General features: G+C 48.2%; 1 protein-coding gene across 3 annotated transcripts in view; it reads left to right on the forward strand.

The window, feature by feature from the left end:
- Positions 1 to 21,379, forward strand: part of LOC144828766 (volume-regulated anion channel subunit LRRC8A-like) — a 1,419,577-nt gene that overhangs the window by 624,453 nt on the left and 773,745 nt on the right. For all 3 annotated transcript variants that reach the window (XM_078687240.1, XM_078687221.1, XM_078687230.1), the window contains one exon: positions 14,040 to 14,182. In XM_078687240.1, the coding sequence (XP_078543366.1) occupies positions 14,045 to 14,182 (138 nt within the window). In that variant the 5' untranslated portion in view covers positions 14,040 to 14,044. The remainder of the gene's footprint in view (positions 1 to 14,039; positions 14,183 to 21,379) is intronic.

The raw sequence follows: 21,379 nt of genomic DNA on the forward strand, positions 1-21,379 counted from the left end.
TGGTGATACCCTTACTGTAACGTGGCGGCGATGCCAGCTCTTGCTCGGCCTGTCGCCCGCTTTCCATGCTCACGACTGACTATAAGATCCTGAGTAAGGTTCTTGCGACGCGGCTTCTTGCTCACATGCGGGCTTTGGTACACCCTGATCAGGCGGGCTTTATTCCCCAACGCACCACTGCTACCTGTGTGCGTCGGCTGCTTCGGATCATGGGGGATAATGTTGAAGGCTTACCTGAGGCCGCTGTTCTTTCGATTGATATCGAGAAGGCCTTTGACAGCGTAGAGTGGCCGTACCTGCTCCGGGTACTGGGGGCCTTTGGACTGGGTGAGCGGTTTGTGAAGTGGACTGCCTTGCTTTATGCTGCAGCCACCGCTCGAGTCAAGACGGGTGCTACTATCTCGGCCGCGTACCGGGTCGGTCGGGGGACGCGGCAGGGATGCTCCTTGTCCCCTCTATTATTCGCGCTGGCTATTGAACCGCTTGCGGCTCACGCCTGGATGGGCCAAGCGTATGAAGGTCTCTTGCTGAGAGGTGATTCCCATTACATCTCCCTCTATGCAGACGACTGTTTGATGTTTTTGGCAGACACCAGCAGCTCCCTTCATGGTGCCGAGCGCTTGCTCCTTGATTTTGGCCGCCTCTCGGGACTACGAGTCAACTGGGGAAAGTCTTGTCTTTTCCCGCTGACGCGGCAGAAGGATAAGTCCCAGCCGGAGGGTGACCTGCGCTGGGAATACCATTGCCTCCCTTACCTGGGTGCGCATATCTATCACTCTTCCCAGGCCCTCTAGGAGGGTAACATTGAAAGAGCGATCAGGAACCTGCAGGGCTCCATGGGATTCTGGCGGACGCTGCCTCTGTCGGTCGCAGGGCGAGTGGCATTACTGAAAATGGTAGCCCTCCCCCGCTTATTGTATCTGTTCCGCACCCTACCAATCTGGGTCCCGGCGTCGGTTTTTTGCAGACTCCGCTCTTTTAACTCCGGGTTCATCTGGGGGTCGGGCAGGCGTCGCGTCGCGCTGGCCACTTTGATGCGCTCTAGGGCGTATGGGGGGCTCGTGGTCCCGGATTTCGAATGGTATTACCTGGCGGCGCAACTGCAGTGGCTTACCCAGGCGGTAGCTTTGGAGTTCCGGGGACCGGAGGGGATGCAGGGCAGATTGTTCCCCAGACATGTAATCTCTTTTATAATTCTGGGCCAGAAGATGGACCTTACCCAGCTCACTCTGGAGGAGCGTACTCTTCGCAGCTGTTGGCTTCGTTGTCACAGGCGCTCGGGTACCGCTTGCCCGTATGCCCCTGAAATTCCACTAGGGATGTGCACAGCCTTCCCACATGGGGGTGACTGGTCTGCGCTGGCAACCTGGGAGGAACTGGGGTTGCATATGCTTGGTGATCTTTCCAACGATGGTACGCTGCTTACATTCCAAGAGTTGCGTGACTCTTATGACCTCCCGAGAGGTGATTACTTGCTACACGCTGCGCTGGTGGCCGGTATTCAGAGACACTAGAAGGGGGGGCTCATCGAGCCACCGACGTCTGTGAGCTGCCAATATGTGGTCATGGCGGCCGGTACTTACAAGGCCGTCACCTGCCTCTATCGGAGGCTCTCGACTGAAACCCTACTGCCCATGGATGGGTTACGTGCCAAATGGGAGTGTGATGTTGGGCGACCGATCCCTGAATCGACGTGGCCGCAGCTGGTACGCCACGCATGGAAGGGCACTAGGAATGCCAGTTTCCAATTGGTCCAGTTCTTTACGCTGCACCGTGCATACCTGACGCCAGTTAAGATTTCGCAATATTTTGAGGGCGCATCATCGCTCTGTCCACGCTGTGGGACGGCTGGAGCGGACTTTGCACACATGTTTTGGTCCTGCGATGGGCTGACTGGTTACTGGGGAGCGGTGCTGGCTTGCCTGAATGCTGTCACGGACCGGCAGATAGAGGTGGATATGGGCACTTGCTTATTGTTATGGTTCCCTCACATCCCCCAAACTCGGGTCACTAGCAAGTTCTATGATTTGGGCCTGATTTTAGCCAAAAGAGAGATCACCATGCACTGGAAGTCCAACCAGGGTCCCAGCTACTTGCGTTAGAGGGCCGCTCTGCTGCGTTGGGCGAGGGCTGAGAGCACACTACGACTGCAACAGGCCAGGCGCTTAGACAACGACACGGTCTTGGATGTAGCTAGAGCATGGGAGGCCTTGGTGGTGGCGCTCCAGCATCCTGAGGGTAATCTGAGTGAGGAAGCAGATGGGGCGGCAACATAGGCGTGATACTTTAGTGGGTACCCTACTTCCAATGTAATACACGACTACTACATGCATGACAAGGGTTCTGAGGGGACGGTTCCCCCCATCGAATTTGATTATATCTGGCGGTTTGACAAGAGAGGGAGTATCTATTGGTAGTAAGCTCACTAGGGAAGAACGGAGGGCGCACTGACAAGGGTGGGAGGGGTGAGGGGCGGGGATTGTTATGGGGGTTGTTCTATAAATGGCTTAGTATACGAAAAGTGTTATCATCCTGGATTGTCATTATTCAATGCATCATTTTGCTGACTGTATCAATCTCTTTTTTTGGATATGATTGCCAATAAAAATTGTTTTTACAAAAAAAAAAGTTTTAGCTGAAGCAATAAATAGCAAGCCTCTTCTAGATTTCATAGCTGCTTTTTACAGTATACCTGTGTTTTTCATAATAGCAAGCTATTTGTTTCCTATCAAAGGCTAAAACGAAGAACAAACGTCTAAAGTCCAGTTCTCCCGGCTGTCGCCACTGACAAAAATTGATGCTGCAAACTGGTGTGACTTCTGTCTCGATAGTCCTGGCAATAATTGTCTCTCAAATATGCTCTGATACCTGGTTTGTATAGTATCTAAATTTTGCTCTCACTTTTTAGATTAAAAACAATGGGACTAGCTGTTGGACTTAGCCTTGTTGGCTAAAGTTCACTGAAACTGTTTGCTTTTCCCTTAGACCGTTTTCATGACAGAGAGCTGTGAAGTTAGATGCTGTAGGTACTTGTCACTGCTAATCAGTGTGCAAGTACAGATGTTCCCTGTATAAATTGTAGTGGTGTTTGGTTGTCTCTGATTGGTAGGCTTGCCTTACTAGCAAGATCCAAGTGATGTGCACTGTGTGTGCCAGAGCTAGTACTAAAGAAATGCGCATCGAGGGAACATAGGTCTTCAGTGTAGGGCCTGCGCGCATTATGCTAAATTAGCATGTTGTCCTGACAAGTGCTATCATGCTTTTATGAGTGTGATAAATGTTTTATTGATTGATTATTTAAAATCTTTACCAAAAACGAATACACAATATAACATTTCAATTAGAATACAGTAAAAGGGCGGTAATTTTAAAAATAAGCAATCATTTCATAATGTTAAAATTTCAGAAATATAAACAGTATAATCGTTAATGTTTTAAAAATTCCAGTTTTCTCCATGCACTTGTTAAAAATTTTGAGAGGGCAGAGTTAATATATATATCTTCCAAGCAAAGACACTGGATTAGTGCTTGTCTACATGTCCTTATTGATCTTTTGTTAAAGTGCCTTTTTAAAAGTGTTAATCTTTCATTTTTTAGTTCTGGGCAGAGGCATAATAGATGTATGATATTTTCTTCTCCTGTATTACACAGCCGACATGATATGTTGTTTTCAAGCTTTTTCCATGGCAGTGCATGAGATTCTCCAGGCAGGATTCCGAACCGGGCTTTCATGAATATATTTTTATATTTCCAGGTCCAAGCTGTATTCAAATATTGTTGCGGACTCTTTTTTTTATAACTATTTATTATAGACCAAGCATGTTTCCTTTTGACCAGGGACTCTTTGTCACTTATTATAGATAGGATATCAATTGTCTTATTTACAATTTTTTTGAAAGATTCCTGAGGAATAGTGGTCATCCAAATCTCCTTCAGCCCAAATTCATCCAAAGCCTTCTCGAGATACTTCCAAACAGATAGTTTATTATTGCCCTCTACTTCTTTCCATAAAAGCTCCGAGATTAAATTGTCCTTGTCATTTTTTACCCTATACCATACTTTAATTGTGTTACCCATCCGAGCATGTAGTTGGTTATTCAAGCCAAATTCTAGTCTAATTTGGGATTGTGAGGCATTTTTTGGTAAACAGAAAAGAGATCGAAAAGTTTTCGAGATTTCTTTGTTTATTGTTATTGCGTCCTTTCCGTTCAATGCTTCGCTGCCGTAGGTTAGGGAGGTTAGCAATTTTGCAGATATGACCTTGAGTAGCGGCTGGTAGGTTAAGTTACTGGTGGATTTTTTTATCATACCAAATGCACCTGTTAGGGAGTTCGCCTTCCGGGTGATGTCCAATATCTGGGGTTTAAAGCTACCATTGTCATCAAAAACCAGTCCTAGGTATCTATAGGTTTTTGTTTGCTCCAATTTTTCCTTACCTAAGAACCATTTCATATTGTATTTCCTTCTTAGATTTTTTGAGACGACCATAACTTTAGATTTGGATTCATTTATTACCATTTTATTTTTTATTGCGTACTCCTGTATACGTGTAATTAACCTTTGCAAGCCTACCTTTGTTCTACTTAAAAGAATAACATCATCTGCATATAGCAAATTTGATATGTGCTTATCTGCAAGTTTCGGTGGATGGGCATTTATCTTATTCAGTGTTTCAGTTAGATCAGTTAAAAACAGATGAAATAATAAAGGTGCCAATACGCAGCCTTGCTTCACGCCGCCAAGAGTTGGTATTTCCTTAGTTAATGATCTGCCATTCCCAATACGAACTTTGGCCCAAGTTTTTGTATACAGGAGACTGATCAGGTATATTAAAGGCTGAGGAATCCCTTGTGCTTGCAACTTTTTCCATAAAAGATCTCGGTTGACACAGTCAAAAGCTGATTTAAAATCAACTTTTATGAGTGCATCTCGAATAAAGCTAAATTGACTTGACTTGGCTATCGCTTGTCAGGCCTTACTTTCCCTTTTGCATACACATGGGGCACCCCTGTAGGACGTCCTGGGTAACCCCTAGGCAGGGTGCAATGTAGGTAAAAGGCAGGGCCTGTGCCAGTGTCGGTGCTATGCCCTGACAGTGGAAAAGGCTCCATTTCATTTTCCCTGGTGAAAGGCCATCCTGCCCATAGGTCAGAATGGGGAGCCTGGGTGTAGTATTGTTAGCCTAGTTTCCCAAGAATTGGAAATGGAACAGTGTAGTTTGGTATGTCTGAACTCACAGTGTCAACCTGTCTCACTTGGTGTTCCGCAAGGCTCCATCCTCTCCCCTACCTTATTTAACCTATTCATGGAACCTCTCACCCTCATCCTTAAACAAGTTAAAGTATGCTACCACCTCTATGCGGATGACACCCAGCTATACTACAGGATTACATCTCGCAATTACATCCTTCACCTCAACGAGACCCTGATTAAAATACAAGCTTGGTTCCATCTTAATCAGCTCAAACTAAGCCCCCACAAAACTGAAATCATCCTTTTCACTCCTAAAAACAACTCCCTCCCCATTGACCTCTGGATCATGGATATTACAGCTCTCAACTGCCCCCTCTCCCCCTTGAATACTGTCAAATCCCTAGGCATCAGCATTGACCATAGCATGAATCTCATCCCACACATCAAAAATGCCGCCAAGGGTGCCCTCTTCACCCTCCACCACCTCAAAAAACTCAAACCTTTCATACCAGCAGACGACTTTAAAACCGTTGTCCAATCACGTGTCCTTTCCCGTATTGACTATGGTAACGCCACACTCGCTGGCACCCCTAAAGCCCACCTAGCATCGCTCAAATCTGTCCTCAACCTTGCCGCCAGACTTATCTCTGATTGTAAAAAATTCGACCATATCTCTCCGGTCCTAAAAACCTCAACTGGCTCCCAATAGAAGGCAGATCCACCTACAAGATTGCATGTATCACACACAAAGCCCTTCACCTAAGCACCCCCTCCTACCTGGCTGAGAAACTGCAAAAAGCAGGGTGCTCCAGGTCCCTGAGAAGCACCAACTCCCTTGTCCTAATCCCTCCCAGACTCAAGCACAAAAAAAACCAGTCTCGTGCTTTTTCCGGGAACGCCCCCACGATCTGGAACTCTCTCCCCAAAGATCTTCGATGCAACCCCTCCTACCCTCTCTTCAAAAAGAGACTCACAATACTCCTTCACAACAAATACTGGGGAACGTAACCTCACTAATGTCTGACTCTCTACACTCCTTCCTCCCTGATTCTCGCCTCCTCCTCAACCCCTTCCCCGCCTCTCATTCTTCCTCTCCCCTTTTCTACACTCCCTTCTCCCTCTGAACTTCGACACTCCCCCCTATTGATCTCCATCTCCCTACCCCTCCAGCTCTTTCAATTACCCTATTTTATGTAACTCATGTTTTAATGCACATTGTCTTATTTTGTTGTAATTGTTTACCTATCATGTAAAGCGCTCTGATACCCCCGGGTCCAGTAGCGCTATATAAAACCTTGGAAATAAATAAATAAATAAATTTGGGTAGATGGTTTTGTCGCTGTGTGTCCAGAAACGGCTGTTTGAGAAAATGGCAGAGTTTGTGCTTTAGACCTTTTTGCGTGTCTCAGCCGAGTGTGAATTGCCTGCCTGGATCTGGGAGAGGTGAGAAAGGCTGAGGGAGGTCGTACCCCAGGAGAGAGGTGGAGACGGTGCAAGGCTTGCCTGCACCTGGAGCGGGGAGAAGTAGAGGCTTTACGAGGTGAAGAGGCCTGGTTCAGAGCCATAAAACAATAGACCCATCTCCCTCCGAGTGATTAAAGATCCAGGCCCCTAGTATCAAAGAGAGAACAGTGACACTGTGGGGAGATATGCAAGACTGATTTAGGGAAGGGTTGGGGATCCCTAAGCACAAGGAAACTTGAAAGACAATGAGGGGTATAACTAGAAGAACTGTAACCCCAAGACTTTGGTTAGGTTAGGTTTTTGTCAGGTTGACGAGGTTGGCGAGAACGGTATCGATGTCGTTCAGAGAAGTGCTGGGAGCGCTTTGAAGATGCCGTGTACTGGTCTGGCGGCTTTGACCTGTTCACGATTGGGAAGAAAACCTCTGCCTCAGGAAGAGTTGCTGAATAGGCTGCGGGAGACACTTGACCCTTGCTTCGTGATCTAGGGCTTGTGGGCAGTTTGTAGCTCTTAGCCAAGGAGAGACTAAAGGGGTGCTGCAGAGGGTCATGTCCCTCCTTCTTCCTGAGCAGGACTTAGCTGTATGCTGCGTCCTGAACCTAAAGGGCCTGAGGTGAGCTGGCTCCCTGTTCGGAAACACAGGAACATAAAAGTTTCCAGGAAGTCTCAAGTGGCGCGGTGGTGGGACCGTGTCGTGGCAGCCTGAGACCTCCGAAGGGGTGCCTAAGGTGATCGTGGGCACCGAGACTAATCAAGATTCTGACACGCAGTGTGCGTGTCTTGGTGCTGCTACAGGTGTTGGAGCGCATGTGGATTGTGGGCATCGTGGAAGAGAGCCGAGATTCGGGAAGCGCATGGGGTGCATGTCGCAGTGCAGTCCGGGCACTAGTGAAGAATGCTGGGACATCATGTGCACTAAGTAGGAGTGAGTCTCTGACATTCGGGTCGGCGTGTGGTGGTGCAGCCAGGGTGTTAGTGGAGAGCGCCTGGTACCTTGTGTGCACCAGGAGACGGAGAAGTCCTGACAGCGCTGGAGAGGGGGGCTAAGTGATCGGGCCCTCGAAGGCAACGTGGGGTAGCCCCAGCAACATGGGAAAGGCTTCATGGAAGGATGTTGTGCTGAATGTTGGTGGCGCGGACCGGCAGCATCGCGGGGGCTGAACTACCGGCCGCTGCGCGCCTTGCCCTTGGTGAAATGGTTTTGGAGTGAGGCCAAGCAGCTGCAGCAGGAAAGGAGAGTGGGGTCGCACCCCCCAGGTAAAGTGGATCATCGCCTGGGTCGGGGTGCGGGCCTGGAGGGACGCTCTCTCAGCCTCTCGCTGCTGCCAGCTGTGTGCGCCTGTTGTTTTGGCCCAGATCTCGGTCCGTGCTGGTCCTGGACAGGGCAGTACAGGGGTCAGGGCCCGGAGTGGAACTTGTGTGTCATCGTTGATCTGTGTTGGGGGCAACGGGTCGCACAACTTCTAAAAACAGTTGTATAACACTTTGCATATTTGCTGCTAACGTCTGACACTAGAGGTGCTTAATGAACTCATGGGTTAGTGCGCTACGCACTACGTTATGTTTCTCTTGAAGGATACGGTATCCTAGCATAGCGCACTGCACTTGTTATTTACTGCACTGTACTGAATTGCACTGTGCCGCATTACCTTATTCCTTCCTTGCACAGGGCATGCTGGTGGTGATACGCATTGCATTGTTTTCTTATCGCACTGTACGTAATTGCAGCGTGACGCATTGCTGTATTCCTTCCTTGAACAGGGCATGCTGGTAGCGAACCGTGTTGCATTATCTTGCATTGACTCAGTACATGATCTAGGCGCTACGCATTGCAATGTTTCACTGTGGCACTGTACAGGAGCCCATCATTAAGTAGGGCAGTATTCCTTGTATTTTGCAACGTGTGTTAATCTAGTGTTACGACGTACCTAACCTGTTGAGAACGGTTAAAAGTCAGCATAACTGTTGGTTAGAAGCGGTGGTTCGGGATTAGGACCGCCCAATCCACCGGAAACAATATTACCTAGTGTAAATATGTGGGAGTTGTAGCGTGTGGTCATTTCGTATATCTTTTTATATAAAGTATACTCTTTTTATACAAACTCGTGTGGAGTCCATTTGTGGTGACATCATTGGGGTTGCTGTGGGCGTGGTTGCACATACTGAACACTTGTGCCTTGGCGATAAGCCTGGCTGCTCGTGTCAAGCTACTAAGGGGGTGAGCAGGGCTGTCTCGGACTGTGTCCTATCTTGGCCTAACGTGGGAGCAGGGGACTCCGGCTTCTAACACTATCAAACACTGAAGCAGCAATAGGACAAAATGATCATGGTGACAAATGTAGTGATTCGATTAACATGTTATGTTACTTAATTTTGTAAAGTGCTCCAATATCTGAGGGTGTCTTGGCACTGCTTTGATAGTAGCTGTTTCGAACTGAAATCGTTTCTTTGTGAATTTTAGAGGTATGAGAGGATTTAGTGAATAAAGAGCAGTGTTTTGAGGGCTCTCCTGTAATGCAAGATATTCTTTGAGTTTGATGGGGTGTGAGTTCCATAGTTTTGCAGTACAGACCACAAAACCTCTGCCTCCCCAGTGGGCGATCCTAACTTTGGGGCTGACCATATTTTTTGCCACCATGGAGCATAAAGATGTAGTGGGTTTGTACCAGGAAAGGTTTTGAATTAGGTAGGTTGGTCCAATGTTATGCAGTGCTTTGAAAACACCGCACAGGGCTTTGAAGGCAATTCTTTTTTTTTATATGAGTAGCCAGTGTAGTTTAAATGCGCACGTTTCCCCAGTCTTATAATCTCGAAATTGGCTGCCTTTTGAAGCAAGAATACAGCTAAAGATTGCCTGCCTGTCCCACAAAGCTCTCCATTTCCAAACCCCCAAGTATCTTGTCCAAAAGCTAGAATTATCTGGAGGTGGTAGACCCTCAAGAAGCCCTAACTCCTTCCTCCTGAAACCACTGATATTTCGCAGAAAGAGAACTTGTCAAAGAGCTTTCTCCAGCTCTGCCCCGAGGATCTGGACCTCTCTCCCTCCTGAAGTTTGCAGACTCACCTCCACGGTTGCTTTCAAACGGTTGCTTTCAAACTGGAGCAGTAATGTCTGTCTTTTGCAGATTATTGGGTTAAAAGGGTAGAATTTTTCTGATCGTTTTTAGAATGAAGAAGGCAGAAGGACCTATTTATTTGACCTGGCTGTTGAAAGTTAGTCAATTGTGAAAGATTATTCCTAGGTTTATATCTTTTTCAACTGGCTTTGGCAAGGTGCCTATATATTGGGGCCACCAGCTGGGGGACCTAAAATATGTATTGTTGCCAAAGATAAAAATTTCGTTTTTTCCTGAGTTGAGTCTCAAGCAGTTTTCATTCGTCCACTCGCCAATATTTTTCATCCAATTGTGAAATTAAATAGCTGCATGATCTGGGTTGCCTGAGACCGAGACCGCAATTTGGCTGTCATCCATGTAGGATATAACAGAGAACCCAAAAGATTTGTATTATTTAGGCAGTGGTGTGATATACAAGTTAAACTGGGTAGGGTTTAAAGAAGCACCTTGTGGAACACCACATGGAAGGGTGAAGGGATGAGACACAAAATCGTCTATTGCTACATATTGCTCTCATAATGATAAAAGCAGGTGCATTGAGCAGACATTTTTTAGCATTTCTATGCATGTTTTAAAACTTCACAATTTCCATGAGGGAAATACAAAAGTTTGATTAAGACAAGGAATGAAAATAGTAGGGTCTGAAGGGACAAAAGTAATGAACATTCAAAAGTCCGAACAGTTACTATCACTGTGTTCCCGGCAGTCACTACTGCGTTCTGTGTTGTGTTTACAGCAGTGGTTGTTGTCATTGTTCCAGCGGGGTCACTGATGTTGCAGCAGCTGCAGGTGCATCTGTAATGACACATTTTATTATTGCTTTGGTCCCTTCTGTGGTGATAGAAGTTATTGTTGCTGAAGGTCCTGCTGTGGATGAGCACCAATGCCAGGCGGAACACTATAGGCCACATTTGTGTCACGGAACCACAGTAATGTGATGGTGAATTGGGGCTATATTTACCCCCTCTCTAAGACACAATGCAACAGATTTTAGCAAAGCCACTGTGTCTTGTTTTTAAAGAAGCAATGGCACTCACATTTTCATGCCCTTCAAAGGCTGCAACCAGCACCTAGTCCCCAGTATATTTGGCTGTTAAAGAAGGTCCCGTGATTTCGACACAAGTACTTCAGTCGAACTATTACTTGAGGTCCCATAGACATACGCTGCCCCTATTTCACAAGCCTACCACCCAAGGCCGGCATACTGTATATATACACGGAAGAGATGGAGGTATGTTAGGTATTGGAGATCATATATGGTTGGTATTATGTGTTATGTATGGTTGGTAGGTATGTTATGTTAGCTATGGTCGGTAGGTTCGGTATGGTGGCTAGGATAGCTACGGTAGTTCAAGTTGGATATGGTAGTTTCTTCCGGAATGGTACACTAGATATGGTATGTATTATATGTAGGTGTGTTAAGTAGGTTATGTATTTAATGTACATTATTTTTAAGGTATTGTAGTGGGCTAAGAAGGTATAGTAGGTAAGAAAGTAAGTAGATGTGGTTAGGTATGGTGGATAGGTTAGATGATCTATGGTAGGTAGGTATGATAGCTAGCTATTGTTGATAGGTATGTTAGGTAGGTCCGGTAGGTGTAATAGATAGGTTAGTATATTAAGTTGTGCATGATAGGTTCGGTATGGTAAGTCATAACATTTTCATCTGATATTTAAAAGTTTGTACTATTATAACATTTTGTAGATTTCTTACTTACAAACCATAGCATTGGTAATGAGAAGCACAAAAAGGTCCAGTTATTAATAACATATATGTTTGTGCTTATAGATGAGTAGCTTATTAAATTTGATGCTGTACATTATTTATGCTTGTGGTTTCGACTACCATGGGGAGCTTGCGCAGATACGAGGAGCGTGGGTGAGGGAGGGAGTCTTGCCTCTGTGCAGTGCACATTTCATGCATTCTTCTCTCTCTCTCTCTGTCTTGCTCTTTCCACTGTTTCGTCACTCTCCTCCTCTCTCAGGGTTTTTTGACGTCCACATCCAAAACCATTAGCGTACACAAGCATTGGTTAATATCATTATCACACCTCTGGCAACTAATCAGCGACTTCCATGTCATCCGGAAGCATAGCTTTTTGTGCTCACACACTAATAACCTGGCAGAAGCTTAGCTTTTTGTGCTCACACACTATTAACCTGGCTTAGAGGCACTCATTACTGACTCCTACATGGCCCCATGTATGACTAGGCACCGGAGCTCTTAGTCTGCTCACCTGGCCTAGAGGCACTCATAACTGCATGCTGCATGGCCCTATGTGTGAATAGGCTTGTGAGCTCATACACTGCTCACCTGGCACAAAGCTCAATCACTCCATGCTCGTGAGCGCATGCACTGCTCACCTGGCACAAAGCTCAATGACTGCATGCTTGTGAGCTCATACACTGCTCACCTGGACAAAGCTCAATCACTGCATGCTCGTGATCTCATACACTGCTCACCTGGCACAAAGCTCAATCACTGCATGCTTGTGAGCTCATACACTGCTCACCTGGACAAAGCTCAATCACTGCATGCTTGTGACTTCATACTCTGCTCACCTGGCACAAAGCTCAATCACTGCATGATGTGACCGAATACACTGGTCACCTGGCACAAAGCTCAATCACTGCATGCTCGTGACCTCATACTCTGCTCACCTGGCACAAAGCTCAATCACTGCATGATGTGACCGAATACACTGGTCACCTGGCACAAAGCTCAATCACTGCATGCTCGTGACCGCATGCACTGCTCACCTGGCACAAACCTCAATCACTGCATGATGTGACCGCATACACTGCTCACCTGGCACAAAGCTCAATCACTGCATGCTTGTGAGCTCATACACTGCTCACCTGGACAAAGCTCAACCACTGCATGCTCGTGACCTCATACACTGCTCACCTGAACAAAGTTCAATCACTGCATGATGTGACCGCATACACTGCTCACCTGGCACAAAGCTCAATCACTGCATGATATGACCGCATACACTGCTCACCTGGCACAAACCTCAATCACTGCATGATGTGACCGCATACACGGCTCACCTGGCACAAAGCTCAATAACTGCATGCCCGTGAGCGCATGCACTGCTCACCTGGCACAAAACTCAATCACTGCATTCGCGTGAGCTCATGCACTGCTCACCTGGCACAAAGCTCGATCACTGCATGCTCGTGACCGCATACACTGCTCACCTGGTGCAAAGCTCAATCACTGCATGCCGTTGCTCACCTGGCACAAAGCTCAATCACTGCATGCTCGTGAGCGCATGCACTGCTCACCTGGTGCAAAGCTCAATCACTGCATGCCGTTGCTCACCTGGCACAAAGCTCAATCACTGCATGCTCGTGAGCGCATGCACTGCTCACCTGGCACAAAGCTCAATCACTGCATGCTCGTGACCTCATGCACTGCTCACCTGGCTCAAAGCTCAATCACCGCATGCTTGTGACTTCATGCACTGCGCACCTGGCACAAAGCTCAATTACTGCATGCTCGTGAGCGCATACACTGCTCACCTAGCACAAAGCTCAATCACTGCATGCACGTGACCTCATACACTGCTCACCTGGCACAAAGCTCAATCACTGCATGATGTGACCGCATACACTGCTCACCTGGCACAAAGCTCAATCACTGCATGCTCGTGAGCGCATACACTGCTCACCTGGCACAAAGCTAAATCACTGCATGCTCGTGAGTGCATACACTACTCACCTGGCACAAAGCTAAATCACTGCATGCTTGTGACTTCATGTACTGCTCACCTGGCACAAAGCTCAATTACTGCATGCTCATGAGCGCATACACTGCTCACCTGGCACAGAGCTCAATCACTGCATGCTTTGGCTAGCACCTCTTCAGAACATATGGCGAGACACAACCCTTTTGTGAGACTGGAGAGGCGCAGGAGCGAGGTGTCTGCAGACCCAGAAACAAGGGAAGACTGAACATTGCACAGGTGTAGACTAGCACTTTGTGTGAGCTAGAGTGAGCTCTGGCACCAGCCCCTCTGCAGAGCAGTTATCATTGGTAGACCGACCTTTAGTGTGCCACAAGCACGCCTTTCTATTGCCTTTATAAATTAAAGTTACCTACTCAAATCTTAAATCATGTTCTTGCAGCCTCAGTGCACTTCAATTCCTACATTCTAGTGAGTTTGACAAAATGTGAAGAGTTGAATCAAACATACTTTTTTAATTAAGAAATTCTGATTGTCTATTTAAGTATAACAATTGACGTTATTGTTTTCCTAGGAGATATGGTTACAGTAGATGAACTGAAATATTTTGGTGATCCGCAAGGAAACTTTAAAATCCTCAAACCTTGGTGGGATGTTTTTACTGAATACCTCACAGTGTTGATGCTTATGGTAGCGGTTTTCGGAGCCACATTGCAGGTAAATGTTATCACATTTTACACTACCAGATTTTAATTAACGTAACTGTATGAAGTTGTGATGAGACAGAGGACACATGTTGTATCAGCACCAATGCATTTGGGCCTACTCGTGAACCAGTGCTGGGGCCATGGATGGTCCCTCAAATCATTCCAGCTTTCTAGCTAATCTTGTAGGTTTTCTTACACAAGTGAACTGTGTCAAGAGCCCTTTGTTGGGTGTTCAGTGTAATTTTTGTTTGCCTCACTACCAAGAGTTTTAGACTCTAGTGGGTTGTAAGAATCTACCTTCTCCATAACTAGGTCATAACAAGAATTACAAATAGTATATGGTCGAAAGTCCCTACATTGTACCCTGTATAGTGTTAATATAAGAATAATAATTGTGTCTAAAAAATGAATGTGGGCTTTCTCTTCCAGGGGATACTCATCAATAGTCATAAGCAGTGAATCAGTGAATTATCCCCGCCCATGTGCGGGGCCCCGGAGCTTATAACAATATATATATATATATATATATATATATATATATATATATATATATATATATATATTGACGCTCGCGTGTAAAGACACAGCCACACTCACGGGGAGATTCTTAAACTCGCCTTTATTTGCCACAGCTTGCTTGAATAGCTAAGGAGTTCAAGAAATTGTGATTCAAATCCCATTTCGCCGTGGTGTTCCTGACACGTTTCGAAGGCTCCCGCCTTCTCTTCAGAGGAAAGGGCGAATTCATGATGGGAATACAGGTACAAGCCCTATTAATGACCATGGCACGCTCCTAGATGGGCAGTCCAAATGTCCCAGTGCCTGATGGGACTGGTAGTCCTGTAAAGTCTTGGCGTCCCATCTGCGGACCAAAGCGGACGAGTGGTCTCCCCTCGCCAACCAGGCGACATCACGGTAGTGGAGTAGGAGACGGATAGATGCCCGTCAGACTAGCAAGCTGGATGCTTGCCCTGCTCGGCTCCTACCGTGAGGCTGCGTGGCGGTGCTCAGCGTGTGTGCAGGATCACTGCTAGCTCAATACCATCATGGCGCTACTGCACTCTTCTGGCGGGTGCGGTAACAGGATGGTGATGGTTCCATCCAAATATTGACGCTCGCGTGTAAAGACACAGCCACACTCACGGGGAGATTCTTAAACTCGCCTTTATTTGCCACAGCTTGCTTGAATAGCTAAGGAGTTCAAGAAATTGTGATTCAATCCCATTTCGCCGTGGTGTTCCTGACGCGTTTCGAAGGCTCCCGCCTTCTCTTCAGAGGACAGGGCGAATTCATGATGGGAATACAGGTACAAGCCCTATTAATGACCATGGCACGCCCCTAGATGGGCAGTCCAAATGTCCCAGTGCCTGATGGGACTGGTAGTCCTGTAAAGTCTTGGCGTCCCATCTGCGGACCAAAGCGGACGAGTGGTCTCCCCTCGCCAACCAGGCGACATCACGGTAGTGGAGTAGGAGATGGATAGATGCCCATCAGCCTAGCAAGCTGGATGCTTGCCCTGGTCGGCTCCTACCGTGAGGCTGCGTGGCGGTGCTCAGCGTGTGTGCAGGATCACTGCTAGCTCGATACCATCATGGCGCTGCTGCACTCTTCTGGCGGGTGCGGTAACAGGATGGTGATGGTTCCATCCAAATATTGACGCTCGCGTGTAAAGACACAGCCACACTCACGGGGAGATTCTTAAACTCGCCTTTATTTGCCACAGCTTGCTTGAATAGCTAAGGAGTTCAAGAAATTGTTATTCAAATCCCATTTCGCCGTGGTGTTCCTGACGCGTTTCGAAGGCTCCCGCCTTCTCTTCAGAGGAAAGGGCGAATTCATGATGGGAATACAGGTACAAGCCCTATTAATGACCATGGCACGCCCCTAGATGGGCAGTCCAGATGTCCCAGTGCCTGATGGGACTGGTAGTCCTGTAAAGTCTTGGCGTCCCATCTGTGGACCAAAGCGGACGAGTGGTCTCCCCTCGCCAACCAGGCGACATCACAGTAGTGGAGTAGGAGACGGATAGATGCCCGTCAGACTAGCAAGCTGGATGCTTGCCCTGGTCGGCTCCTACCGTGAGGCTGCGTGGCGGTGCTCAGCGTGTGTGCAGGATCACTGCTAGCTCGATACCATCATGGCGCTGCTGCACTCTTCTGGCGGGTGCGGTAACAGGATGGTGATGGTTCCATCCAAATATTGACGCTCGCGTGTAAAGACACAGCCACACTCACGGGGAGATTCTTAAACTCGCCTTTATTTGCCACAGCTTGCTTGAATAGCTAAGGAGTTCAAGAAATTGTGATTCAAATCCCATTTCGCCGTGGTGTTCCTGACGCGTTTCGAAGGCTCCCGCCTTCTCTTCAGAGGAAAGGGCGAATTCATGATGGGAATACAGGTACAAGCCCTATTAATGACCATGGCACGCCCCTAGATGGGCAGTCCAGATGTCCCAGTGCCTGATGGGACTGGTAGTCCTGTAAAGTCTTGGCGTCCCATCTGTGGACCAAAGCGGACGAGTGGTCTCCCCTCGCCAACCAGGCGACATCACGGTAGTGGAGTAGGAGACGGATAGATGCCCGTCAGACTAGCAAGCTGGATGCTTGCCCTGGTCGGCTCCTACCGTGAGGCTGCGTGGCGGTGCTCAGCGTGTGTGCAGGATCACTGCTAGCTCGATACCATCATGGCGCTGCTGCACTCTTCTGGCGGGTGCGGTAACAGGATGGTGATGGTTCCATCCAAATATTGACGCTCGCGTGTAAAGACACAGCCACACTCACGGGGAGATTCTTAAACTCGCCTTTATTTGCCACAGCTTGCTTGAATAGCTAAGGAGTTCAAGAAATTGTGATTCAAATCCCATTTCGCCGTGGTGTTCCTGACGCGTTTCGAAGGCTCCCGCCTTCTCTTCAGAGGAAAGGGCGAATTCATGATGGGAATACAGGTACAAGCCCTATTAATGACCATGGCACGCCCCTAGATGGGCAGTCCAAATGTCCCAGTGCCTGATGGGACTGGTAGTCCTGTAAAGTCTTGGCGGCCCATCTGCGGACCAAAGCGGACGAGTGGTCTCCCCTCGCCAACCAGGCGACATCACGGTAGTGGAGTAGGAGACGGATAGATGCCCGTCAGACTAGCAAGCTGGATGCTTGCCCTGGTCGGCTCCTACCGTGAGGCTGCGTGGCGGTGCTCAGCGTGTGTGCAGGATCACTGCTAGCTCGATACCATCATGGCGCTGCTGCACTCTTCTGGCGGGTGCGGTAACAGGATGGTGATGGTTCCATCCAAATATTGACGCTCGCGTGTAAAGACACAGCCACACTCACGGGGAGATTCTTAAACTCGCCTTTATTTGCCACAGCTTGCTTGAATAGCTAAGGAGTTCAAAAAATTGTGATTCAAATCCCATTTCGCCGTGGTGTTCCTGACGCGTTTCGAAGGCTCCCGCCTTCTCTTCAGAGGAAAGGGCGAATTCATGATGGGAATACAGGTACAAGCCCTATTAATGATCATGGCACGCCCCTAGATGGGCAGTCCAAATGTCCCAGTGCCTGATGGGACTGGTAGTCCTGTAAAGTCTTGGCGTCCCATCTGCGGACCAAAGCGGAAGAGTGGTCTCCCCTCGCCAACCAGGCGACATCACCGTAGTGGAGTAGGAGACGGATAGATGCCCGTCAGACTAGCAAGCTGGATGCTTGCCCTGGTCGGCTCCTACCGTGAGGCTGCGTGGCGGTGCTCAGCGTGTGTGCAGGATCACTGCTAGCTCGATACCATCATGGCGCTGCTGCACTCTTCTGGCGGGTGCGGTAACAGGATGGTGATGGTTCCATCCAAATATTGACGCTCGCGTGTAAAGACACAGCCACACTCACGGGGAGATTCTTAAACTCGCCTTTATTTGCCACAGCTTGCTTGAATAGCTAAGGAGTTCAAGAAATTGTGATTCAAATCCCATTTCGCCGTGGTGTTCCTGACGCGTTTCGAAGGCTCCCGCCTTCTCTTCAGAGGAAAGGGCGAATTCATGATGGGAATACAGGTACAAGCCCTATTAATGATCATGGCACGCCCCTAGATGGGCAGTCCAAATGTCCCAGTGCCTGATGGGACTGGTAGTCCTGTAAAGTCTTGGCGTCCCATCTGCGGACCAAAGCGGAAGAGTGGTCTCCCCTCGCCAACCAGGCGACATCACGGTAGTGGAGTAGGAGACGGATAGATGCCCGTCAGACTAGCAAGCTGGATGCTTGCCCTGGTCGGCTCCTACCGTGAGGCTGCGTGGCGGTGCTCAGCGTGTGTGCAGGATCACTGCTAGCTCGATACCATCATGGCGCTGCTGCACTCTTCTGGCGGGTGCGGTAACAGGATGGTGATGGTTCCATCCAAATATTGACGCTCGCGTGTAAAGACACAGCCACACTCACGGGGAGATTCTTAAACTCGCCTTTATTTGCCACAGCTTGCTTGAATAGCTAAGGAGTTCAAGAAATTGTGATTCAAATCCCATTTCGCCGTGGTGTTCCTGACGCGTTTCGAAGGCTCCCGCCTTCTCTTCAGAGGAAAGGGCGAATTCATGATGGGAATACAGGTACAAGCCCTATTAATGACCATGGCACGCCCCTAGATGGGCAGTCCAAATGTCCCAGTGCCTGATGGGACTGGTAGTCCTGTAAAGTCTTGGCGTCCCATCTGCGGACCAAAGCGGACGAGTGGTCTCCCCTCGCCAACCAGGCGACATCACGGTAGTGGAGTAGGAGACGGATAGATGCCCGTCAGACTAGCAAGCTGGATGCTTGCCCTGGTCGGCTCCTACCGTGAGGCTGCGTGGCGGTGCTCAGCGTGTGTGCAGGATCACTGCTAGCTCGATACCATCATGGCGCTGCTGCACTCTTCTGGCGGGTGCGGTAACAGGATGGTGATGGTTCCATCCAAATATTGACGCTCGCGTGTAAAGACACAGCCACACTCACGGGGAGATTCTTAAACTCGCCTTTATTTGCCACAGCTTGCTTGAATAGCTAAGGAGTTCAAAAAATTGTGATTCAAATCCCATTTCGCCGTGGTGTTCCTGACGCGTTTCGAAGGCTCCCGCCTTCTCTTCAGAGGAAAGGGCGAATTCATGATGGGAATACAGGTACAAGCCCTATTAATGACCATGGCACGCCCCTAGATGGGCAGTCCAAATGTCCCAGTGCCTGATGGGACTGGTAGTCCTGTAAAGTCTTGGCGTCCCATCTGCGGACCAAAGCGGACGAGTGGTCTCCCCTCGCCAACCAGGCGACATCACGGTAGTGGAGTAGGAGACGGATAGATGCCCGTCAGACTAGCAAGCTGGATGCTTGCCCTGGTCGGCTCCTACCGTGAGGCTGCGTGGCGGTGCTCAGCGTGTGTGCAGGATCACTGCTAGCTCGATACCATCATGGCGCTGCTGCACTCTTCTGGCGGGTGCGGTAACAGGATGGTGATGGTTCCATCCAAATATTGACGCTCGCGTGTAAAGACACAGCCACACTCACGGGGAGATTCTTAAACTCGCCTTTATTTGCCACAGCTTGCTTGAATAGCTAAGGAGTTCAAGAAATTGTGATTCAAATCCCATTTCGCCGTGGTGTTCCTGACGCGTTTCGAAGGCTCCCGCCTTCTCTTCAGAGGAAAGGGCGAATTCATGATGGGAATACAGGTACAAGCCCTATTAATGACCATGGCACGCCCCTAGATGGGCAGTCCAAATGTCTCAGTGCCTGATGGGACTGGTAGTCCTGTAAAGTCTTGGCGTCCCATCTGCGGACCAAAGCGGACGAGTGGTCTCCCCTCGCCAACCAGGCGACATCACGGTAGTGGAGTAGGAGACGGATAGATGCCCGTCAGACTAGCAAACTGGATGCTTGCCCTGTTCGGCTCCTACCGTGAGGCTGCGTGGCGGTGCTCAGCGTGTGTGCAGGATCACTGCTAGCTCGATACCATCATGGCGCTGCTGCACTCTTCTGGCGGGTGCGGTAACAGGATGGTGATGGTTCCATCCAAATATTAACGCTCGCGTGTAAAGACACAGCCACACTCACGGGGAGATTCTTAAATTTGCCTTTATTTGCCACAGCTTGCTTGAATAGCTAAGGAGTTCAAGAAATTGTGATTCAAATCCCATTTCGCCGTGGTGTTCCTGACGCGTTTCGAAGGCTCCCGCCTTCTCTTCAGAGGAAAGGGCGAATTCATGATGGGAATACAGGTACAAGCCCTATTAATGACCATGGCACGCCCCTAGATGGGCAGTCCAAATGTCCCAGTGCCTGATGGGACTGGTAGTCCTGTAAAGTCTTGGCGTCCCATCTGCGGACCAAAGCGGGTGAGTGGTCTCCCCTCGCCAACCAGGCGACATCACGGTAGTGGAGTAGGAGACGGATAGATGCCCGTCAGACTAGCAAGCTGGATGCTTGCCCTGGTCGGCTCCTACCGTGAGGCTGCGTGGCGGTGCTCAGCGTGTGTGCAGGATATCTGCTAGCTCGTTACCATCATGGCGCTGCTGCACTCTTCTGGCGGGTGCGGTAACAGGATGGTGATGGTTCCATCCAAATATTGACGCTCGCGTGTAAAGACACAGCCACACTCACGGGGAGATTCTTAAACTCGCCTTTATTTGCCACAGCTTGCTTGAATAGCTAAGGAGTTCAAGAAATTGTTATTCAAATCCCATTTCGCCGTGGTGTTCCTGACGCGTTTCGAAGGCTCCCGCCTTCTCTTCAGAGGAAAGGGCGAATTCATGATGGGAATACAGGTACAAGCCCTATTAATGACCATGGCACGCCCCTAGATGGGCAGTCCAAATGTCCCAGTGCCTGATGGGACTGGTAGTCCTGTAAAGTCTTGGCGTCCCATCTGCGGATATATAAATATATATATATATACATATATATACATATATATATATATATATATATATATATATATATATATATATATATATATATATATATATATATATATATATATATATATATATATATATATATATATATATATATATATATATATATATATATATATATATATATATATATATATGGGCAAACAGACAGAAAATAACTTAGCCATAGCAGAAATTTGCAAAGCAGCCACATGGCGGTCTGTTCATACTTTTTCTCGCCATTACTGCTTAGATTCAGACACTCAGGCAGATGCGCAAGTAGGTCAAGCATCTCTGAGGAATCTGTTTGGT

This window comes from Lissotriton helveticus, chromosome 1_1 (assembly GCF_964261635.1).
Source record: "Lissotriton helveticus chromosome 1_1, aLisHel1.1, whole genome shotgun sequence".
In the NCBI taxonomy this organism is placed as follows: domain Eukaryota; kingdom Metazoa; phylum Chordata; class Amphibia; order Caudata; family Salamandridae; genus Lissotriton; species Lissotriton helveticus.